The sequence below is a fragment of the Lissotriton helveticus genome, chromosome 1_1 (assembly GCF_964261635.1).
Source record: "Lissotriton helveticus chromosome 1_1, aLisHel1.1, whole genome shotgun sequence".
Classification (NCBI taxonomy): Eukaryota; Metazoa; Chordata; class Amphibia; order Caudata; family Salamandridae; genus Lissotriton; species Lissotriton helveticus.
In genome coordinates, this window is record NC_136057.1 from 2,078,635,038 (window position 1) to 2,078,658,426 (window position 23,389).

Consider the following 23,389-nt stretch of genomic DNA (forward strand, 5'->3'; position numbering starts at 1 on the left):
ATCAATTCATTGATTTTCTACCTGAGAGGTCTGTATATGAGATGGAAGATTTGAGTTGCAGAGAGTGAGAAATCGCATGTCAGCAACTCCATGAAGTTGAGTGTTCTTGTGTACGTACGGTAAAGGACTAGGAGAACATATGGATGACAGCAAAACTTCCTCTCATTCTGATTTGCGAGAGCCACATGATGGATTCTGTAACCGGTGGAAAGAAGAGCATCGAGGATATGCTGGTGAGCCATGTTTCTGTGATGAAAAGGGTGTCAAGCTTGTGATAGGAGGTCTGCTATGTCTGATGTATGGTGTACTGTAAAGCAAGTGTTAATGAGTATGAGTTTGAATGTGAGTTCTGTCGTTTCAGGGTGTTTGGTTGTTATTAGGATATAGCAACGAGATTGGGTCTATGTGTTGTGGGAGTGATATGCAAGTACCCTGGTTGCCTAATTCTAGGTGTGATTGTGGAGATTGGCAGTTTCGGATACTGGGTGAAGCACACAGTGTAATCTTGCCTTGTAACTTTTGAGTGGAATGGAGGTTCTACTCCAAGGTCCTTTCTAGCCCAACAGACCCAAAAAGGTGATACCTCATCATTCTTATCTCCCTCATCCACTCTCCACCCAGCAGGTATGCCTCTGCATTCCACACAGGCTGTAATAGGCTTCGGTCGGAGGACATAATTAGACAGGGGTGTGGAATTTATTAAAATATCTACTTGTCCTTGGGGCAAGTTGCTTCATAAATCTACTTGTCCTGTAACAAAATTCACTTGTCCCTTTGGTGCCATGTGGTTCGGCAACAAATTATGGCAGCAATCTCATTACATAAGAGCTCTTTTATAGCCTCTCTGATTATGCTAGGGCTCATACCATAGTAGTTTTTAAATACTAGCAATCCCTTTATGTTGCCACGTTTCTGCAGATCTACATACTAGGACTGAAGGTAGTGGTAAGCAATAGTTCCATGCTGGGAAATGTTGTAATTTTACTCCTGACAATGGCAGGCGTAAACTTTCTTCCAGAGTTGGGAAAAAAGTGGTTGATGGGAAAATGACCTTGCAAACACTCCGATTTTCGCATGAGCAAATCTACACATGCATATTTGCTCATGATGAACTGCAGTTCACAAATATTTTCCAGGAATACATTTCTTGCCTTACTTCTATAAATTCTTGTAAATTCGTGAAAGCCATACAGCTCCACTTAATGCAAGGACATATACCAAGGGTGCACTTTTGAGACTTTCTTTAATAATAGGGCCCCTAATTTGGTCTGGCGTTAACCACAACCTTTTGTGTTTGTTAAAGTTCTTTCTCCCTCTCTCTGTATCGGCTGGCTTCACTGTGAGTAACGGCATTAAGCTCTTTCACAAGGAGTATATTGGCACACAAAGTAGTTTTGTTCAGTGGCAGTAACTAATGTGGCAGTGTGTGCTTTTTTTATTTTTTTTAGACCAATTTTTTTTTTTGCTTTTGCCAATGTTTGTTATGGTGAGGGCCCGGCAGCTCTCACATCAAGAAGGCTTTACAAAAACCATGGCAAAACTAAAAAGCTGATCACTAATTTCGGACCTACTGACTTTGCCAATGCTTGTTTATGTTTCTTATAATCTTATTGAAACTGGTTACACTGATTTTCCAATATGAATATTTTTGCGAAACACTAGCATGCATCAACACATTTTACTAAATGATGCTGCAAAGAAACGGTACCTGAAATTTCACAGTAGTTTAGCAAAATGTTTTTTTTTCCTGCTTTCATTTTTTTAGGAGCATTTTATATTGAAAGCAAAGAGTCCTTAATCTTGTTCTCAAGCTTCTGCAAATATTTGCATCTAATTAGAGAGCATTCTGGGAGCATTATGCATAGCCTCATATTGCTAAACTTTGAAACCGTGAGTACACATTTTTATACTGTAACCACTGTCAGTAGTTCGATCAGAACTTACATTTACTTAGAGCGCTCACCCTAATATTAAAGGCTTTCAATTAATGAACTATCAATACAAGTTTGAACAGCATTAACATAGGCACACAAATAATAACTTAACTTCAAGCAGTGCCCTTCCCTGGCCCTTAATGTGCTACTGCAAACTGGCAGCCAAAGGGTTTGTGCTGCAGGGGTTTGGGCCTACTTGTCCCAAGGACAAAATAAACATTAAAACTTGTTGCCCTTGACCCCAAACAATATGTCCTGGGTCCACATCCCTGATTAGAGCGCAGCTATATTGCATGTGACTTGGCTTCACCTCCACATTACTTTAACCTATCGCTTACTAACCCTTCCAATATAATTAATTCACAATTCATCACTATGATCTAGTAAACAAACAGCCGTTGTTTATTTGTGGAATTGGTTGTTGGGTAGTTCACAATATAATGCTTATAGAGGGTTAATATATGTCAGACTCCATCCATGTTACTTGTAAATGTCGGCCAGGGTTGTTATTAGCAGGAAGAAAATGTTTTTCTTTAGAAACCCACAACTATTTCCTCTTTTTTAGTGCTGTTTGTCCATACTTACTACTCTTTCCCTTTTCCTGTGCCGGAGTTAAAAGCGTACAACTGAGTTAGCAGAATGTTCAACTGGTTTCAAGTGTGTAGAGTCCTAACCCCATCTCTAATTGCAGTACCAGGAGAATAGAATCCATCAATACGAGTGTGTGTGTGTGTGTGTGTGTGTGTGTGGATGTGTATGTGTGTGTGTGTGTGTGTGTGTGTGTGTGTGTGTGTGTGTGTGTGTGTGTGTGTATGCTCCTATTACATGACTTTGCTCCTTCATCATATTCAGTCACAAGAAAACATAATTTGCAACATGAGACCACTTCATGTATGAGTCATCTGTGACTCTATTCCCAGCTGTGGTTCAGTAGATATCAGAGATATTTGAAGTTTGAAACTCTGTAAACGGCAGTGATTGCAGCAGAGGAGGTTGAGTACTTACAAGTCTGGGTCACCAAACCTTTATCTCTGAAAGCCCATACAAGATGGATTAGTGGGCACAGACACTTTAAAGAATAGTTGCTAAGTTCTGTGGAATTATGAGACCTAACATGTATTCCTCGCAACCCCTCTTTCCAGATTGTCTGGTTATGGGCTAATCCCTATATCGCCCCTTGCTTTAAGATTTAAATGTGGTATTTAACTCTCCTCATCATTAGACATAGTTTATTATAATTCTTGCTTTGGAGAACCATAGGTACAGCCAACTTTCTTCTTAAGTGGGAAACTTTAGCCATATAATACTGACATGTTTTTCTGTGTTTTTGTTTTAGCTGTGGGACTTGTGGTTCCGAAGAAGCCAAATATAGATGTCCACGTTGTATGAAATATTCATGCAGGTATGCTTTTTTATTATTTTTTTTTAAATGTAGTTTTTCAATTTTGTTTTCCTTTACTTATGACTGGAGACTTACACGTGTTCCAGTTAGAAACGGTTTAAAAATGTTCTTCCCCTTTGGAATAAGATTACATTTTTTTGTTTCTTTGGTGGTATTTTTCTTTAGAGAATAAAATGTTCTATGGCATGTGTAGCTGTAGATGCACATGCACTGCATACTCCTGCCCTATGGTGTTGGTACGGATTGGTGCAACTTGTTTTTCTTCGAAGAAGTCTTTTGAGTCAAGTGGTAGATTGACTCCTATTCTCGGTGATATTGCATATTGGCATTGACTCCTTTCTTAGATTGATTTCTCTCCACTGTCAGGTTCGGACGTGTGCCTCTCCTCTGTGTTCAACTCTGTTCGGTATGAGTTTTCGGTCCTATCCTATCATCAACGGTGTAGTGATCTCGATTGCGCTTTTTCCATTTCTGCTCCACTAAAAAATCTTTGTCTGTTTGGCCTTTGACAGGTCTCCCTTTGGGACACCGCTCATCTCTGGCCTACCCTTCCACTTGCACCGTCGGTATGGAAGAAGTGTTCCTGATGGCATGAACATCGTTTCGATTTTGCCTGTAGTGTCACATCAAGTATCGACCGGTGTGTAACCTTTGCCTCTCGCTCGATCGCAGAGAGGCTGACTGCGATGCCTGCCAGTCATTCAGATCGTAAAAGACACTTCACAACTGAAGGCTGCGTCAACCGGAGATGTCTCGCTGCAGCGAAGACGATACTCCCGCCATCTTGGGTGAGGAGCACGCTCAGGAAGAGCCTGCTGCCAAAGAGGTAGAAGGGGCGTTTTCCGAGAAAGAGATCTCTGTCTCCGATGTGAAAGAGGAACTCGAATACACCCTGCCACTCGATCAGCGCATGAGTACTGTCGCCCCAGACTCTGCTCCAACCAAAAATACCTCCAAACATTCACCCTCTCAACTTTTAGGATTTTCATCTATTTTACTATTTTTATTAAAAGGAATCGGTACAATATTGCACACCTATATCCATTGGCCGGTTGTGACTCATGTTGTAAGCGCTGTGGGCATGTATCACGGAAAGGGCAAGTAGAGAAGTATGGAAGGAAAGGGAAAGATACAAGTGGTTCAGGACAGAAGGGATGTTGTGTTCAGGCGCACGCTGATGTTAAGACTTGGGGTGTACTCGGGCAGGTTGGTGGTCATTAGGCCGAGTTGCAGAGGTTAAACGCAGTACTTGTAGGTAGCGGGGGCAGAATAATTCATGGAATTCGTGAATCAAATATGTGAGGCAGTGTTGCCACATCTTTTCAAAAAGAGAAAGGCGATGCATAGCCACAGTTGTCAGTTTTTCCATCCCTATTATATCCCATAACTTATGTAGCCAATCAAGTTGTGTTAGTACAGCTTCTGTACCCCATTTTGTGAGGAGGAGTTGCATGGCTGCTTCCAGTGCAAGAGTATTAGCTCTGCCTCCAGGATAACATAGGTGGTTTGGGAGGCCCAAAAGAACATAGCTCCGGAACCTAGGGATATCAATCGTATGCATAGTGTTTACCGCCTCGAAGACCCCTTCCCAGAAAGACTGTAATTTGGGGCTATGCCATAAAAGGTGAGTAAGCGTACCCTGTTGGCCACAGTGGAGCCAGCAACGGCCATCCCCTTCCGGGACCCTGGTGGCTAGTCTGGCTGGTGTGAGGTACCAGTAGTGTGCAATTTTCAGGAGCATTGCTTCACTGGTGGCGTTAAGGGTGCAGCTCGTTGCAGAATGTCATCCCACTCCCTGTCACTAAAGGGCCGCCCACATTCCCTTTCCCATCTGTTGCATGCCGGTGCTTTTATAGGGGGTCTGTGGCGCAGCTAAGAAAGCAGTAGTAGTTTCTTTTTGGGGCAACGTGTCAGAAGCCATTTTTCATAAGTCGTCAGTACTCTACTGGTATTTGGTGGAATCCAAGGTTGCGCACCCAGTGGGCCACGGTCAGGTATTGCCAGTGTGCTGTGTCAGGAAGACCATAAGAAGCCTGCAAGGTAGGGAAGTCCATAAGCCATTCAGTATCAAATAAGTCTCCCACCCGTTTTCAGTTGGCGTACTGCCAGGCCATATATGCCGAACCCGAGGCAGCTGAAGGGAAGTCTGGGTTGCTTATCAGTGGCATCTCAGGGGATATTGGTGTAGAGAGACCCTGTCCCAAACCCCAATATTCACTGACGAAACATAGACACTAATCGGCCTGCATGGTTTTGGCAGCCACAGTATTTTCCAAATGTGGATGCCCACAATCGCCTGGTCTATAAAACACCAGTGCTTCTCCTTTAGGATGCGAGACCACACAACCATGTAGTGCAATTGTGCCGCCTGGTGGTACCAGCGCAGATTCGGAATCCCTAGTCCTCCTGCTTCCAGTGGCAGATAGGCACCGACTCTGGCCATCCTAGCTTGTTTACTTTCCCAGACAAAGTCCCAGATAAGGGATTGCAATGTGTCCAAAATCTTTGGGGGAGGAGGTTGGAGGGGTATGGTCTGCATAACATAAAGAAGTTTAAGCAGTAATATCATTTTGATGGCAGCTATTTGCCCCGAGCCAGGACAGGCCGTGGGTACTTCATTTAGTGAGAATAGACCATGTTCTGGTGAGGAGACGTCCATAGTGCTGGGCCACCGTAGCCGTGATTGTTGAATGTATCTGTATTCCCAGATATGGGATCCCATTATCCGCCCACCGGAAGGGGAAAAGGGCCCCAGCGGGGCTGTCTCCGTTTCAGAGACGGTTATGCCAAGGATTGAGGACTTCTGCAGATTGGTCTTGAACCTGGAGGCTGCACTGAACACAGACGGCTTTGTCATCAAGACTGCTAAAGTAAGTTCTGGGTTGGTGAGGGTTTCAAAGGACATCATCCGCGTACAGCATCTTCTTAGGTACGCTCCCACACATCTGGATGCCCGTTATGCTGGGGTTATTCCGTATGCGTTCCGCACAGGGCTTCATATGGAACCCGAAAAGCAGGTGAGATAAGGAGCAGCCCTGCCGCGTTCCACGCATGATAGGTAATGGGGTGGAGTACTACACACACACACTACACCCCCCTCCCCCTGGGGTAAGGTAGCATGACTACCCAACTACCGAACCTGCGACCGATACCCACTTTTATAGCAAGCACTGCAAGTAGGGTCGGTGCACTCGATCAGAGGCTATTTCAGCGTCGATCGAGAGCAATAAAGCCGGTATCTGGGGGTGCCACAACTTGTCCAGAAGGAAACACAATCGTTTTGTGTTGTCACTACATCCTCACTCTGGGATAAAACCGGTTTGGTCAGGGTCTACCAGACCCTGAACGTAGGGGGCCAGTCTGTGGGCTAGAACACTGGTAAATAAAATTGCATCAATGTTCAAAAGGGAGATAGGACCATAGGGAGAACATCACTTGGGATTCTTGCCTGCTTTGGGAATCACCGTGATTGTGCCCAAGCTCATGTTGTCTGGTAGTGTGCCTGTCTCACGGAAGGAATTAAACAGCAGTACTAAGATATGTCCAAGCTACGGTGCGACAGCTTTATAGAATTTAACGCTATAGCCACCTGAGCCTGGTGCCTTTCTAGGCTGTAACTTTTGGAAGGCAGCTAAGACCTCCTGTGGAGTGAAATTACATCAAGAGCACTGAATGTAGTTGCACCAGCAGTGGGGGCAGGCATCTGAGATCGGTACGTCAGTGCATCAGACTCCAGCAGGGGTTCTGCCGTGTAGAGGGATGCATAGAAAGCTCAAAAGGTATCCGCTATAGCCACATCTTGCTGTCGTAATGTGCCATCCGCTCCCGGTATTTCAGAGATTCTAAGATCGTTCGCCTGAGCTCAGTGGAAGTGTGCAAGCATGTGGCCTGCCTTATTACCACCTGTTAGATCTGGGGGTCTCTAGTTGGCAGAGGTAGGTACCACTGTCCAAATAGGGACCCTTGCTTCTAGTCAGGGCAAGGAGATAACCCTCTGAGATAACCCCTGCTCACCCTCTAGGTAGCTTGGCACGAGCAGTCTAGGCTAACCAGAGGCAATGCGTAAGGTATTTGTACCAACACTCACAGTAATACAGTGAAAACACCACAAACTGACTCCACAACAGTTTAGAAAAATAAAGGTATTTTTAATCTAAACTACACAAGACCAAAACGACAAACATCCAACATACACAGTTCAAGAATATGGTTTCAAAAAGAGTTCTTACGGTTGCATTAAAATTCTTTAGGTTGCGATAGAATTCTCTACGTTGCGATAGAATTCTCTACAGATGCGTGAAAAGTTCACAGTTGCGTCACGTTTACTCACAGTACCTTTTAGTTGCAACAAAGTTCCAAAAGCAGAAGCTGGTGCAGTGGAAAACAAGCGATGCGTTGCTCCTGAGACCCTGGGGAGGCGATGCGACAGCCCCGCTGCAGCAGCGGGCGTGTTGCGACGAATCCGGTCTGTATGGGGAGGAAGGCCACTTGTATGGATTCCGGTGCGTAGGTTCCGTAGGAAGTCTGTTCTCGCAAAGGCACCATGCGACGATCTCGTAGGGGCTGCGACGATCTCCGGGGCGACAATGCGCGGTCCAGCGATGATCCTCTCTCTCGCAGCTCCTCGATGCGACGGTCCTGCGACGATGCTCGCAGCGACGTGATGCGGTCCGCAAGCAAGCGGTGCGGCGATCTCACCCAGCGACAGGCTCTGCGACGATACTCGCAGCGATGTTCGATTCTCCCGCACCGGTCTGGTGCGTCCCGCAAACGGAGGATGCGACGTCTCTGGCAGCGGCGTCAGGCGCTGCGACGATCTCGACCTCCGTAGCGGCGGGAAACTTCTCGCACTGTCGGGGATGCACTCCGCAAGCGAGCAATGCGACACTTTTCAGTTTCAAAAGTCACTCAAGCTTAGTTTCAAGCTTCCCAGCTCAGGTACAACTCCCAGAGGCCCCACAACTGGATCAAGCGCTCAAGGAAGGACAGAACTCTCTCAGCAGAGTTCAGGGAAGCTGGGGGTGAAGTACTTTTGTTCCTGGGACTTCAAAACAGGGAGCCAGCTCTTCTCAGGCCCTTGGAGATTCCTTCAAGCAAGGGGACACAGCACAAAGCAAAGTCCTTCCCCTCTCCTTGGCAGCAAAGCAACAGGTCAGTCCAGCAGAGCAACAGTAGGACAGTCTTCCTTCTTCAGTTTCAGCTTTCTCCTTGGCAGAGGTTCCTTCTTGATTTCCAGGATGATCTAATTTTCTGTTGTCAGGGGTCCTGTACTTATACCCCTAAAGTCTTTGTTCTCTTGGTGCATGTGGGCCCTGAGCCCGGTCTAAACCAGTTCTGGGTGGATCCTGAGCACTTTGTTTTGCTGGCTGCATCTTTCCTTTCAGAGTGAGGGGCAGGGTCCTCAGCCGCCCAGCAGGGGGGTGGAGCCAGCATTGTGGAAGGCAGGCACAGCCCTATTCAGCCCAGGTGCTAACTCCTCCCACCACTCCAGTTGCAAATGCAGTCATTCAGCCTAGTGCCGACTCATCCAGCCTCCTGGGGAATCCCCCAGCCCCTGTCACTCTCAAACCAGACAGTCAATACACAAACAGGCCCAGGCACACAGAAGGGTCAGACAAGAGAACAGCAACTTTCTAAAAGTGCTGTTCTCAAACACAGGATTTAACAAGCATTTGCAATGCAATAGGTCTCGCATTAGGAAAGTTTGAGCTTTTAGTATTGTAAATGGCAATGTCTTTTTATTTATGCAGTAGTTAAGTTTTGTTTGTATAAAAAGGAACATAAATAAAAGGCATTGTCATCTAAAATGCCAATAGCGTAAACTTGCGTAAATGCAAGACCTATTGCATTGCAAATGCTTTTATTTTTCTTTTTATTTATTATCACTACGAGCCCTACTTGCCTTGTGCACAGTTGCTGAAAGATTTGGGATTTGCTGGTTGGAATCGCACGTGGCAAGCAAGGCCTACATCAGAAAGGAAAGCAAGGGATTGATTTCACAAATTGAAATAAAGCTGATTGAACGCCAATAAAAGGGAACGAGCTGGGATTAGAGCGAGTACGCGGTAAGAAATGGCAATTGGAAGTGCGTGCAAAAAATCCTGCTTGTCCTCCCCGCAGTCTGTTCCTCGTGACGCACTTTATGAGCAGCAGTTTGTGGCACTCGCTTTTCCCTTTAAATGAAAGCGCATTTGTCTGCGTATTGCAAAAGCGGAGATGTTTGTTTTCAGGGGGTACATTATTCGTTGCAATTTATGACACCCATAAAATATTTTGCAGCCGCTCTAGGCAGAGCGATGATTTAACCTCGGATTCGTTGAAACACTCCTCACCTGGCCTGTTTTTTGATGAACACAGTGAGTTTCTTTAGTGACCTAGCACTGGCGTCTCTGCAGATTGCACAGAAATGGTGTTCTGCGATGCAGTATTGTTTATGAAGCAGACACACTTGACTTCGGCGCTGTGGATTCCATAACAGCGTGGTTAATAAACTGAAGACACATTACCTTGTAACAAGCGCCTGCCGCTAGTATTGCTTCGCACTTGAAGCCCTAGCAAACACACATACAGGGCCCACCTGCTGAGAGTCTGGAAAGGCAGAAGGGCTTTTAATAGGCACAGGGGTGTGGGAAACACTACATTTCTTTGGGAATGGGGGACAAGAACGCTCTTGGGTACCTTTCATTGACCCTGTAGAAAGAGTTTTTTCTCCTCAATAACAGCTAAGAAGCACGTGGCAGACCGGGTCGGAAAGAGCCTGCAGCTGCTGGCGCCATGATTATATTAAAGCTCCCTCCGGCCAATATTATATGCCTGCTACGCCTGGAGTGCCCACAAAATTGCCTGCTCCCTTCAGCTCGAAAAACATACTCCTCGCGCTCGGCGGCACTGAGACGTGCGCACGCAATTACAAAAACGAAACCTATCGTGGGGCGGGACTTCCGTCTTGTGAAGCCCGCGCCCACGGAGTGCCTGGCAGTGGTGGCGCAGGGCTCCCATGCCCGAGGGAGAGCCCCGCAGAGGCTGCAGAAGTCCGGAGTGGCGGTAAGTGGGGCTTAGTAGTAGGGGGGTGGGGGGGTGCGCTTGTGTGTGTGCGAATGTGTTTGTGTGCGCGCATGTGTTTATGTGTGGGGGGGGAGAGCCGGGGGTCTCTGTATGTGTGTGTGTGTGAAGGTGCGCTGGTGTGTGTGTGGGGGGTCTCTGCGTGTGCGTGTCGGTGCGCTAGTGTGTGTGTGTAGGTGCGGCGAGGGGGGGGGTGTGTGTGCATCTGGCTGTGTATGCGTGTGGCTGTGATGTGCGCATGCGTGAGTGTGGGTGCGCGTGCACGCAGTGAAATCCAGCCGGAGAGCGCGTGGCACTTTCTTGTCCTTCATTCCCCCGAGTCAGCTAACTATAGTTCTCCACCTGGACCGCATCCTTCGGATGCGTGTATTCCAGGCTCGACCTAAAAACAACCTTTCCTAAAAGATGTGTTATTAAATTCTGAGTTCAGGGATACTAGATACTTATGTCCTATCTTGTTCCTATGGGAAGAAATGCTGTTAACCACTGTAGCCAGCATCCCCCATGTTAACCTATGGAGCAAGATAGCCTTACAGTAGTGAAAAACGAAAATGGCTGCCATTCACTACCAGAGCATGTCACCTGCACTAGTACATGCTCTACCTTTTAAATACACTGCACCCTGCCCAGGGGGGTACCTTGGGCCTTCCATAGGGGTGACTGATGTGCACAAAAAGGGAAGGGTTAGGCCTGGTCAGTGGGGACACTGACCAGGAGGACATGGCAGTTCTAATTTGCCCATAGGCACTGCAGTGGCAGGCCTGAGACACCATTTTAGAGCTACTCTGGGGTGGCACAATCCGTGCTGCAGGCCCACCAGTAGCATTTGTCATCACCAGCCCTGGCACACCCAGTGCACTTTACTAGGGACTTCATAGTGATACAAATATGCCAAACATGTATATTCAATCAGAATAATAATTTACACAGGGAGCACTTACACTCTGGCACTGATCAGCAGTGGCAGAGTGTCCAAAGCATCTAAACCAGCAAAAACGAAATCCAGCACAGCATCAAAAATACAGGAGGTAGAGGCAAAAAGATAGGGGAAACCACGCCAAAGATGCCATGTCTAACACGTGTCCCCTCCAGCTGAAAGTGGGGAGAACTGCCCACCCTCTTGGGAGTTCTCTTCACTAAGGCGGAAAAACCTGGACAGACCATCAGCATTGGCGTGTTCTGTGCCAGGGCGGTGTTCCACTGTGAAGTCCATTCCCTGTAGGGAGATGGACCACCTCAACAGTTTTGGGTTCTCACCCCTCATTTGCATTAACCATCTGAGGGGCCTGTGGTCGGTCTGAACACGGAAGTGAGTCCCAAACAGGTAGGGCCTCAACTTTTTCAGAGCCCTGACCACAGCAAATGCCTCTCTCTCAATCGCACTCCACCTCTGTTCCCTGGGGAGTAGTCTCCTGCTAATGAAGGCTACCGGCTGGTCTCCTCCCTCCTCAGTGATTTGTGAGAGTACTGCTCCCACACCATGCTCTGAAGCGTCTGTCTGAACTATGAACTCACTGGAAAAGTCAGGTGCCTTGAGCACCGGCGCTGTGCACATAGCAGTTTTCAGGGTTTCAAAAGCAGTTTGGCAGGCGTCAGTCCAGTCAACTCTTTTGGGCAATTTCTTGGAAGTGAGTTCTGTCAAGGGGGCGACAATGGTGCCATATCCCTTGACAAACCGTCGGTAATACCCGGTGAGTCCTAAAAAGGCCCTCACCTCTGTCTGGGTCTTGGGGGGCTCCCAAGCCAGAATGGTATCAATCTTTGCCTGTAGGGGCGCCACCTGGCCGCTCCCCACTTGGTGTCCCAAATACACCACAGATCCCTGCCCTATCTGGCATTTGCTGGCCTTGATAGTGAGGCCTGCCCTTTGCAGAGCCTTCAACACTTCGCAGAGGTGTTGCAAATGTTCCTCCCACGTGGAGCTGAACACTGCAGTGTCATCCAGGTATGCGGCGCTGAATCCCTCCAGCCCGGTCAGTACCTGGTTAACCAGTCTCTGGAATGTGGCAGGGGCATTTTTCAACCCAAAGGGCATGACTCGGAACTGGAAGTGCCCCTCTGGCATTGAAAATGCTGACCTCTCTTTGGCCCCATCAGTTAGGGCAATCTGCCTGTACCCCGAAGTCAAATCAAATGTACTGAGGTACTGGGCAGCTCCCAACCGATCCACGAGCTCATCAGCTCTGGGGATGGGGTGTGCGTCAGTCTTCGTGACCGCATTGAGCCCACGGTAGTCCACGCAAAACCGGAGTTCTGGAGGGCCACCGGGCGTAGCAGCTTTCTTGGGCACCAAGACCACTGGGCTAGCCCAGGGGCTGCTGGAGGGCTCAATCACCCCTAGCGCCAACATCTTGGAAACCTCTTCCTTGATGCTGGCCCTGACCTTGTCAGCCACCCTGTAAAAATGTTGTTTCACAGGCGGACTGTCTCCAGTGTCCACATCATGGACGCACCAGTTGGTGACTCCTGGGGTCAGGGAGAACAGGGAGGAGAACTGACCCAACACTTGGCGACAGTCACTCTGCTGTTCTGGGGTCAGGGTGGGTGAGAGGACCACACCATCCACTGACCCATCTTGCTCCTTAACTGCCAGGAGGTCAGGGAGAGGATCACTATCCTCTTCCATTCCTTCATCTGTAGCCATGAGCATGGTTACTTCAGACCTCTCAAAGTGTGGTTTGAGGCGGTTCACATGCAAGACTCTCAGGGGCTGCCTGGGAGTCCTCAGGTTAACCAGGTAGGTTACCTCACTCTTTCTTTCCACCACCTCATATGGCCCAGTCCACCTGTCTTGGAGCGCACAAGGCTCCACTGGCGCCATCACCCACACTTTCTGCCCAGGTTGAAATTCGACAAAAGTGGTATTCTGGTCATACCATCTTTTCATTTCTTCCTGGCTTGCTTCCAGGTTCGCCTGAGCGAGCTTCCTGAAGCGTTGTGTCTGGTTGCGGATGGCCAGCACATAGCTGAACACATCCTGGGGGGTTTTCCCACGGGACTTTTCCCAACCCTCCTTCACCAGTGAGAGAGGTCCTCTAACAGGGTGGCCATACAGGAGTTCAAAGGGACTGAACCCTAAGGACTTCTGAGGCACCTCCCTGTAGGCAAACAACAGGCATGGTAACAAGACGTCCCACTTGCATCTCATGGGCTCCGCTAGGGCCATAATCATACCTTTCAGGGTCCGGTTGAACCTTTCAACCAACCCATTTCCTTGAGGGTGGTAAGGAGTGGTGAACTTATAAGTTACTCCACACTCCTCCCACAGAGACTTCATGTACTTAGAGATGAAGTTGGTACCCCGGTCGGAGACCACCTCTCTGGGGAACCCCACACGGGAAAAGATCCCCATCAATGCACGGCCCACCACGGGTGCTGTGATTGTCCTGAGAGGGACTGCTTCCGGGTACCGGGTGGCATGGTCCACCAAGACCAGGATGAACCTGTTGCCTAAGGCTGTAATGGGGTCCAGGGGCCCTACAATGTCTATGCCCACCCGCTCGAAAGGGGTGCTCACTACTGGGAAGGGTTGAAGGGGTGCCTTCAACTTTGTTCCAGTCTTGCCACTGGCTTGACCGGTTTGGCAAGATCTGCAAAAGAAACCAACGTGCTTTCTCATCTGGGGCCAGTGGAAGTGGGTGACAAGCCTGTTTAGGGTCTTGTCTTGCCCCAGATGTCCTGCAAGAGGCACGTCATGAGCCAGACCCATTAGGAAGTTTCTGAAGCGCTCGGGTACCACCAGCACACGGGCTGCACCGGGCTCAGCAAACTTAGGCTCGCTATATAACAAGTCATCTTCCCAGTAGATGAAGTGATCTCTGGCTGCTCCACCTGCTGCCTGATCTACAGCCTGTTGCCGCAGACCAATGAGGGAAGGGCACTCCTTCTGCGCCTTGCAGAATTCCTCCCTGGAGGGACCACCTTCCTGCTGCCAATGGGTCCCCTCAGGCAAGTCTCCCAGTTCGGCTACCTGTTCCCCTGTAGATTCCAGGGCATCCCCCTCAGGTTCTGCTTCCTCCTGGACCGTGGGAACGGCCGGGGCTGGTTTCCCGCGCCCTCTGCCTCTTCCTCTCCTGGCAGGTCTCTGGGCCACTGTTTCAGGCTCCAGTTCTGCTGACTCCCCCCTACTGGCTGTCCTAGCACGTGTGGACACACAGATCCATGCAGGCAAACCCAACATCTCCAAGTGAGTTCTGTGTTCTACATCCTTCCATGGAGAACTCTCCAGGTCGTTACCTAACAGACAGTCTACAGGCAAGGCATCACTGACAACTACCTCCAAAAGACCAGAGACTCCCCGCCCCCCCCCCCCCATTCAAAGGGAACAGGCGCCAGCTTGCTGAAGCGCACTGAACTGTCAGCTGCCACTACAGGGCGGAGTAGACCAGGGATGATTTGCTCTTCAAACACCCACTGACCCCTCACGGATGTCACGCTGGCTCCTGTGTCTCTTAGAGCCTCAATCTCCCTCCCATTGATGGTCACCTTCTGCCCATATTTCTTATTGTTAGAGGGCAATACGGTTTCTTGGACCACCTCTTGGTCTCCTAGAGAGACAAGGGTCATAACTGCTAGCTCCCCCCAATCACTAGAAACCAAATCCCCTCCCAAAGCTACACTAGCTAACGCTGGGGCGGGGGCACCAGTGGGTGCTTGCTTCTTCTTGGGACATTTTGGAGCAATGTGGCCCACCTCATTGCAGTGATAGCAGGTAGGTGGACCCCTGTTGTCTTTATTGTCCCGCCTGCCCTTAGAGGGCCATGGCTGTTTAGGTTTGGGGGGTTGGGATTCCTTTCCCTGGGAACTATTTTGGGGCCCTTCTGAGAACTCCTTTTGGTTACCCTTGTCCCCCCACTCTTCTGCTGGGGACCCTGCCCACCTTTGGCTGTGGTACCCACAATTCCTCTGTGGACCCTGGTACTGGTCCAGCGGTCCGCCTCCTTAGCAAGCTCAATGGGGTCTGTCAGCTTGCTGTCTACAAGATGGTGGCGCAGCTCTTGAACACCAAGACTACTCAAGTGCTCCCAACTGATTAAATGCAACAACCCCTTAAAATCAGTTACTTTACTGCCCTTCATCCAACCTTCCAGTGCACGCGAGTACGAATTCACACACTCCATCCAAGTCTCAGACTCTCTCTTCTTGGAGTTCCTAAACTGCAGTCTGTACTGCTCTGGGGTAAGGCCATACCTGAGACATAAGGCGTCCTTCATATTGGGGTAGGTCATGGCACCTGCTAATTCTAAGGGCTCTAGAGCACTCCTCCCAGAAGCCTCAAAATGTTTCCACAGGCCCGCCCCCCAATGCTGATCAGGCACACCATTCATCTTCTTTTTTTTTAATTTATTTTTTATTTTATTATTTTATTGCAAGGAAATACAGCAGTACATAGTTACCAGAATAAATCAGTATCCTCTTAAGGTACATAACAATTTATAACATAGATTTAATTCAAACAACATAAAAAGTTTAAATCCATTCGGCAATTGGTGCCCAAATTTTCTCCCCCAATATTCTCTTTTTAATTCCTTTTAACTTATATATAGCAGATTCCATATTGTACATAAACAGTAATTTTTCCCGCCACATAAAAAAAGACGGCGGATCCGAACTGATCCATTCCTTAGTAATACAGGATCTAACTGCAGCCATACATAAAAATAGAAAATAAGAGATTGGTGTCGACCTAACAACAGTATGATCAATACCCAACAGCACTAATTCCGCTGTTAACTTAATCTCACTTTTAAGAACAATAGTTAAGAAATTTTCCACATGTTGAAACAAAATAGAAAGTTTGGGGCAAGAAAAAAACATATGCAGTTCATCAGCTGCATATAGCCCACAGCGGCTACAATTTGTACCTATCGTTGTACTCCATTTAGCAACTTTGTTTGGGGTGTAATATAGATTATGAATGCACATAAAATGTTGGGATTTCATCATCCCTGTCATTAGGCAATCTGAAGCCATTTTAATCGATAACAAAATATCCACATCAGATACACCTAAACTGTTAGCCCATTTCCGCTGACATTGTCCCAAATCATCCCCAAATTCCTGAATTAAGCTTGAATAGATAGCACCTATACGGGTTTTTTTTGCAAGATTTCTAACAATGACATTTTCGTCATTTTAACTGGGGAAAGTAAGGATTGGTTCTGTAGGAAGCTTCGAATTTGGAGAAACTTAAAAAAATCATTTCTACCAATAGAAAATATATTCATTAAATCCTGAAATGACACAAATTGATCTTCACTATATAAGTCTCCCAGGTACCGTATTCCTTTCTGCTGCCATCTATACATAGTTAAGTCACAAAAAATTTCAGGTAAAAGGCCATTTGATATAAGGGGAGTGTAAGCATTTAATTTATATAATTTTATATGTTTACGAATTTTTTGCCAGACTCCAAAAGCTGTCTTAAGTATCTTATATTTTGTTTTCTTGTAATAACTGGGCTCTACAATCCTCAAGAAGCTGCCTTTAACTTGCTCGCCCAAAATCATTTCATAAATAGAAGGAGTTTGACATTCCAGAATTTCTACCCTATCTCCCATAATTAAAGGACTTATGTATTGCAATGCAGCAGATAAATAATAAAAAAGAAAATAGGGAACATTCCACCCACCTTGTTCATTACTTAATATCATTTTCTTTGATGCTTTCCTATGACGTTTATAGCCCCATAAAAAGCGGAAAGTACTTCTTTCTAAATTTTTAAAGCAAAGCGGCTGAAACTCTAATGGTATTGTGCGGTAGATATACAGTACTTTTGGTAAGATCATCATTTTTAAAATGTTAAGTCTGCCATATAATGATAAATGTAGATGATCCAAGCGCTGTAGTAAAGCATTAATTTGAGTTATTATGGGATTTATATTACGTTCTGGTATCTTCTCTATGGGGAGGCAAATCTTTATTCCTAAATATGTGACCTCTAAAGTAGTAGATATGTTTGGAGATAGATTATCTCCAGAGCATAAAATTTGTGTTTTCTCAAGATTGAGCTTGTAGCCGGAAAAAACCCCAAATTGTTTAGCAAGATCATCTATCACTGGTAAAGCTGTCTGAACATCAGTAGTAGTTATCACTATATCGTCAGCGTAGGCTAAAACTCGATAATTAATATTGGCTAAATAGATAGGTTTAATTTTTTGTTCCAAAAAAAACCGATTAATTAAAGGATCAATATAAAAAGCAAAGAGTAAGGGAGAGCAGGGACAACCTTGTCGAGTGCCCCTGGTCACTGAAAAAGGAGGGGAGATTTGTCCATTAATTCGAATACACGCTTTAGGATCGATATACAAAGTTTTTAAAGCTTTTATAATTCCTGGGCCCAATCCCTTCCTAGATAGAATTTCCCACAGATAGTCCCAGGCAACTCGGTCAAAAGCTTTTTCAGCATCTAGAAATATTAATCCAACATTAGACCGAGTTGCTTGGGACCAGTCCAGGAACGAAATCACCCGTCGAATATGATCAGCAGTGTCTCTAGCAGGGATAAAGCCGTGTTGATAACTAGAAACTAAGGGGGAAATAATATTAGATAATCTTAAAGCTAAAATTTTTGATTTTTTTTTACTATCAGCATTTATGAGTGATATGGGACGAAAAGATGAGGGTAATAACGGAGGCTTCCCTTTTTTAAGAAACACAGTTATTATTGAGTCATGCCATGATTGAGGGGCAATACCTTGTTGAGCTCTCAGACATAAATCTACTAATTCTATTCTTAAAGCACTCCGAAACTGTTTAAAGAACTCTAAAGGGATAGCATCTGGACCAGCTGCTTTTCCTGAGGCTAAAGACATTAGAGAGAGTTCAATTTCCTCCCAAGTAAAAGGTAAATCTAACTTCTCCTTCTCTTCGCTAGATAAGGTGATATTTAAAGTTGATTCGATAAATTGAGTAGTCTGATCTAAACAATCTGGCCTCGCATCCTCAGTATATAGTTTAAAATAAAAGTCACTAAATACTTTAAGAATATCCTCCATTTTATTAACTGTTGTCCCTGTCAAATTATGTATTTTATCAATGCTAGCAAATGCCGCTTTCTGCCTAGCCCTCTTAGCCAAGTGTTTGCCAGAATTCTCACCAACTTCGTAAACCTCTGTCTTAAAGGCAGTAACTTGCTGAGCAAACTTTGTCGCATACCCCTGATGAATCTTAGCTTTAAGAATCACTAGCTCCTTTATAATACTTTCAGTAGCTAATGCTCTATTACACGCCTGCATCAGCTGAATCTCTAGCACTCTTAAATTTTTCATTTCTAGTTCTTCTCGCCTTCTGACCTCCTTTTGTTTTCTTATTGAGTAGCTCAATGTTTCTCCCCGAACCCCACATTTAAAAGCATCCCAAACTATTTCAGAAGGTGCAGTGCCTTTATTATTAGAAAAAAATTCGGGGATCCAGATATTCATGTGGTCAACATAGGATGAGTCATACAATAATTTGCGGTCAAATAACCATGCTCGAGGGGTACATGAAGTAGTTAATTCAAATTTAAAAGAGATAGGATTATGATCCGAGATAATTTTGGGTAACACCCCATATTCCACTTGTGTAAGTTCATTGTATAAGCACTTAGATACAAAAAAATAATCCAATCTAAAAGATTTTTGGTGCGGGCAGAAAAAAAAGTATATCCAAACATTCCCCCCCTTTTCTCATACCCTACATCTAACATTCTATATTCTTGAATTGTGTCTTTAAGTGCCCTGAATACCTTTTTCTTCCTACCTTTATATGGGGTACTACCATAAATGTCAAACGTTTCCTCCATATGTAAATTAAAATCTCCACATAGTACAATGTTGGATGACCATTGAGCTAGCTCCACACTTAGATGGATAAGGGCAGTGGGGTCGTCAACTACTGGTGCATATAATGAGCAGATAGTAATAGTCAATCCTCCAACTTTAAGTTCGGCAATGACCCATCGGCCTAATAAATCTTCTTTGACTTTTTTAATTTCCCCCAATCCAAATCTCTTAAGAATTGCAACTCCTCTTATTGTAGAACTCTGACGAGAGCACCCTACAACTTCCAATCCAAGATCTTTTAGCCACCCTCTATTAGACCAAGCAATGTGAGTCTCCTGTATACAGACTACGTCCATCCGCATAGTTTTTAGCATCTGAGCCATTATTCCCCTTTTTTTTTATCGTTTAACCCACAAACATTGATGGAACATATCGACAGCTTAGCCATTATGATCTTTTAGTGATTTAGCGCAGCAAATCATATAACAGTGAATTACAAAATTCGACACCTGCCATAGATAACTCATAACCTTAACTGAAAACATTTTCTTGCTGTATGTCCTTGCACCCCAAAAAAAAAAGAGATGTTCCCACCCACAACCCCCCCCTGCACACCATTCATCTTCAATGCAATTTCATACGAAGTGAACCAGGCATAAATATCCTCACCCCTATGGTAATTCTGTACCAGGTCCTTGGGAATATATACTTTACCCCCATGCACTGGCTGCGCGCTGCCACCATTAGAACTGGCATCCACCTCCTTGGCTTTAAGATCCAGTTCTCTCATGCTCAACTCATGAGCCAAAAGCAATTTCTTCTCTTCTAAGGCGCGGGCACTTTTGCTCTCCTCCGCCGCCTTTTCTCTCTCTTTATTGATTTCCAATTGCTTCATTTTCATTTTCATGACTTCCAACTCATACTCTCTTACTCTCTGATTTTCTTGTAACTCTTCTGGGGAGAGGCCCCTGCTGGAATGGTTGCTGCCAGCTCCTGCACCTACTTTGCCCACTGGAAAATCTGTGACTTGAAAACTGTTTTCTACATCCACATCATCCTCTCCCTCTTGTGCCTCCCAATGGGCCTTCAAGATTTTCTGCAGCTCCTCCTTTCTGTAGGCGCTCTTTATGGGGCACTCAAACTCAAGGCAGAATTTCCTAAGTTGCTCAACTTTGTATGAATACAAATCTCCAATGGCAAACTCCATCTCTACTTCTGCCTCCTTACTGGGTGCCTTCCCATGCAAAGACATGCTGTATTGAAGAGTTACTCAAAAATAGAAAATCAAAACCAAAAACCAGTAGTATGCGGTGGCGTAGTGGTCTGCACTCACTAGTGATGTACACCAATTACTGTGGGTCAAGTACAAATACAAGTTCAAATCCCACCGCCTGACCACCAATGTTAGATCTGGGGGTCTAGTTGGCAGAGGTAGGTACCACTGTCCAAATAGGGACCCTTGCTTCTAGTCAGGGCAAGGAGATAACCCTCTGAGATAACCCCTGCTCACCCTCTAGGTAGCTTGGCACGAGCAGTCTAGGCTAACCAGAGGCAATGCGTAAAGTATTTGTACCAACACTCACAGTAATACAGTGAAAACACCACAAACTGACTCCACAACAGTTTAGAAAAATAAAGGTATTTTTAATCTAAACTACACAAGACCAAAACGACAAAAATCCAACATACACAGTTCAAGAATATGGTTTCAAAAAGAGTTCTTAAGGTTGCGTTAAAATTCTTTAGGTTGCAATAGAATTCTCTACGTTGCGATAGAATTCTCTACAGATGCGTGAAAAGTTCACAGTTGCGTCACGTTTACTCACAGTACCTTTTAGTTGCAACAAACTTCCAAAAGCAGATGCTGGTGCGGTGGAAAACAAGCGATGCGTTGCTCCTGAGACCCTGGGGAGGCGATGCGACAGCCCCGCTGCAGCAGCGGGCGTGTTGCGACGAATCCGGTCTGTATGGGGAGGAAGGCCACTTTTATGGATTCCGGTGCGTAGGTTCCGTAGGAAGTCTGTTCTCGCAAAGGCACGATGCGACGATCTCGTAGGGGCTGCAACGATCTCCGGGGCGACGATGCGCGGTCCGGCGGTGATCCACTCTCTCGCAGCTCCTCGATGCGACGGTTCTGCGACGATGCTCGCAGCGACGTGATGCGATCCGCAAGCAAGCGGTGCGGCGATCTCACCCAGCGACGACAGGCTCTGCGACGATACTCGCAGCGATGTTCGATTCTCCCGCACCGGTTTGGTGCGTCCCGCAAACGGAGGATGCGACGTCTCTGGCAGCGGCGTCAGGCGCTGCGACGATCTCGACCTCCGTAGCGGCGGGAAACTTCTCGCACTGTCGGGGATGCGCTCCGCAAGCGAGCGATGCGACACTTTTCAGTTTCAAAAGTCACTCAAGCTTAGTTTCAAGCTTCCCAGCTCAGGTACAACTCCCAGAGGCCCCACAACTGGATCAAGCGCTCTAGGAAGGACAGAACTCTCTCAGCAGAGTCCAGGGAAGCTGGGGGTGAAGTCCTTTTGTTCCTGGGACTTCAAAACAGGGAGCCAGCTCTTCTCAGGCCCTTGGAGATTCCTTCAAGCAAGGGGAAACAGCACAAAGCAAAGTCCTTCCCCTCTCCTTGGCAGCAAAGCAACAGGTCAGTCCAGCAGAGCAATAGCAGGACAATCTTCCTTCTTCAGTTTCAGCTTTCTCCTTGGCAGAGGTTCCTTCTTGATTTCCAGGATGATCTAATTTTCTGTTGTCAGGGGTCCTGTACTTATACCCCTAAAGTCTTTGTTCTCTTGGTGCATGTGGGCCCTGAGCCCGGTCTAAACCAGTTCTGGGTGGATCCTGAGCACTTTGTTTTGCTGGCTGCATCTTTCCTTTCAGAGTGAGGGGCAGGGTCCTCAGCCGCCCAGCAGGGGGGTGGAGCCAGCATTGTGGAAGGCAGGCACAGCCCTATTCAGCCCAGGTGCTAACTCCTCCCACCACTCCAGTTGCAAATGCAGTCATTCAGCCTAGTGCTGACTCATCCAGCCTCCTGGGGAATCCCCCAGCCCCTGTCACTCTCAAACCAGACAGTCAATACACAAACAGGCCCAGGCACACAGAAGGGTCAGACAAGAGAACAGCAACTTTCTAAAAGTGCTGTTCTCAAACACAGGATTTAAAAACAACCTTTCCTAAAAGATGTGTTATTAAATTCTGAGTTCAGGGATACTAGATACTTATGTCCTATCTTGTTCCTATGGGAAGAAATGATGTTAACCACTGTAGCCAGCATCCCCCATGTTAACCTATGGAGCAAGATAGCCTTACAGTAGTGAAAAACGAAAATGGCTGCCATTCACTACCAGAGCATGTCACCTGCACTAGTACATGCTCTACCTTTTACATACACTGCACCCTGCCCAGGGGGGTACCTTGGGCCTTCCATAGGGGTGACTGATGTGCACAAAAAGGGAAGGGTTAGGCCTGGTCAGTGGGGACACTGACCAGGAGGACATGGCAGTTCTAAACTGCCCATAGGCACTGCAGTGGCAGGCCTGAGACACCATTTTAGAGCTACTCCTGTGGGTGGCACAATCAGTGCTGCAGGCCCACCAGTAGTATTTGTCATCACCAGCCCTGGCACACCCAGTGCACTTTACTAGGGACTTCATAGTGATACAAATATGCCAAACATGTATATTCAATCAGAATAATAATTTACACAGGGAGCACTTACACTCTGGCACTGATCAGCAGTGGCAGAGTGTCCAAAGCATCTAAACCAGCAAAAACGAAATCCAGCACAGCATCAAAAATACAGGAGGTAGAGGCAAAAAGATAGGGGAAACCACGCCAAAGATGCCAGGTCTAACACCACCGTCATAATATTTCTGGCAAAGGCAAAGCAGTGCGTATTCTGCTATACCCATGTCTATCTCCCGTAGTTGGTTCTGGGCAGCTGTCAATTGACGGCGGACCGCCAATGAGCCCGACCAGACGAGAGTGGCCTTGAGCTCCCTGATCTGTAACTCTAGTTGGTGACGCTTACTCTGCCTTTCCCTGTTACAGAACGTGGCCAGGGCAATGAAATGGCCCCTAATCACAGCCTTGAACGTCTCACACAACATGGCAACAGCAACTTCAAGTGTATCAATTTTCAAAAAGGCGGTGATAGCCGTCAGGGTATCTTTACGTATGTGATCATAGGTAAAGAATTTCACGTTAAGACCCCAGGCTGGTGG

The 23,389-nt window shown here is 46.6% G+C and overlaps 1 protein-coding gene across 1 annotated transcript in view; it reads left to right on the forward strand.

Annotated features, from left to right (window-relative positions):
- Positions 1-23,389, forward strand: part of ZNHIT6 (zinc finger HIT-type containing 6) — a 360,433-nt gene that overhangs the window by 17,712 nt on the left and 319,332 nt on the right. The window contains exon 2 of the mRNA XM_078645491.1: positions 3,271-3,336. Within this exon, the coding sequence (XP_078501617.1) occupies positions 3,271-3,336 (66 nt within the window). The remainder of the gene's footprint in view (positions 1-3,270; positions 3,337-23,389) is intronic.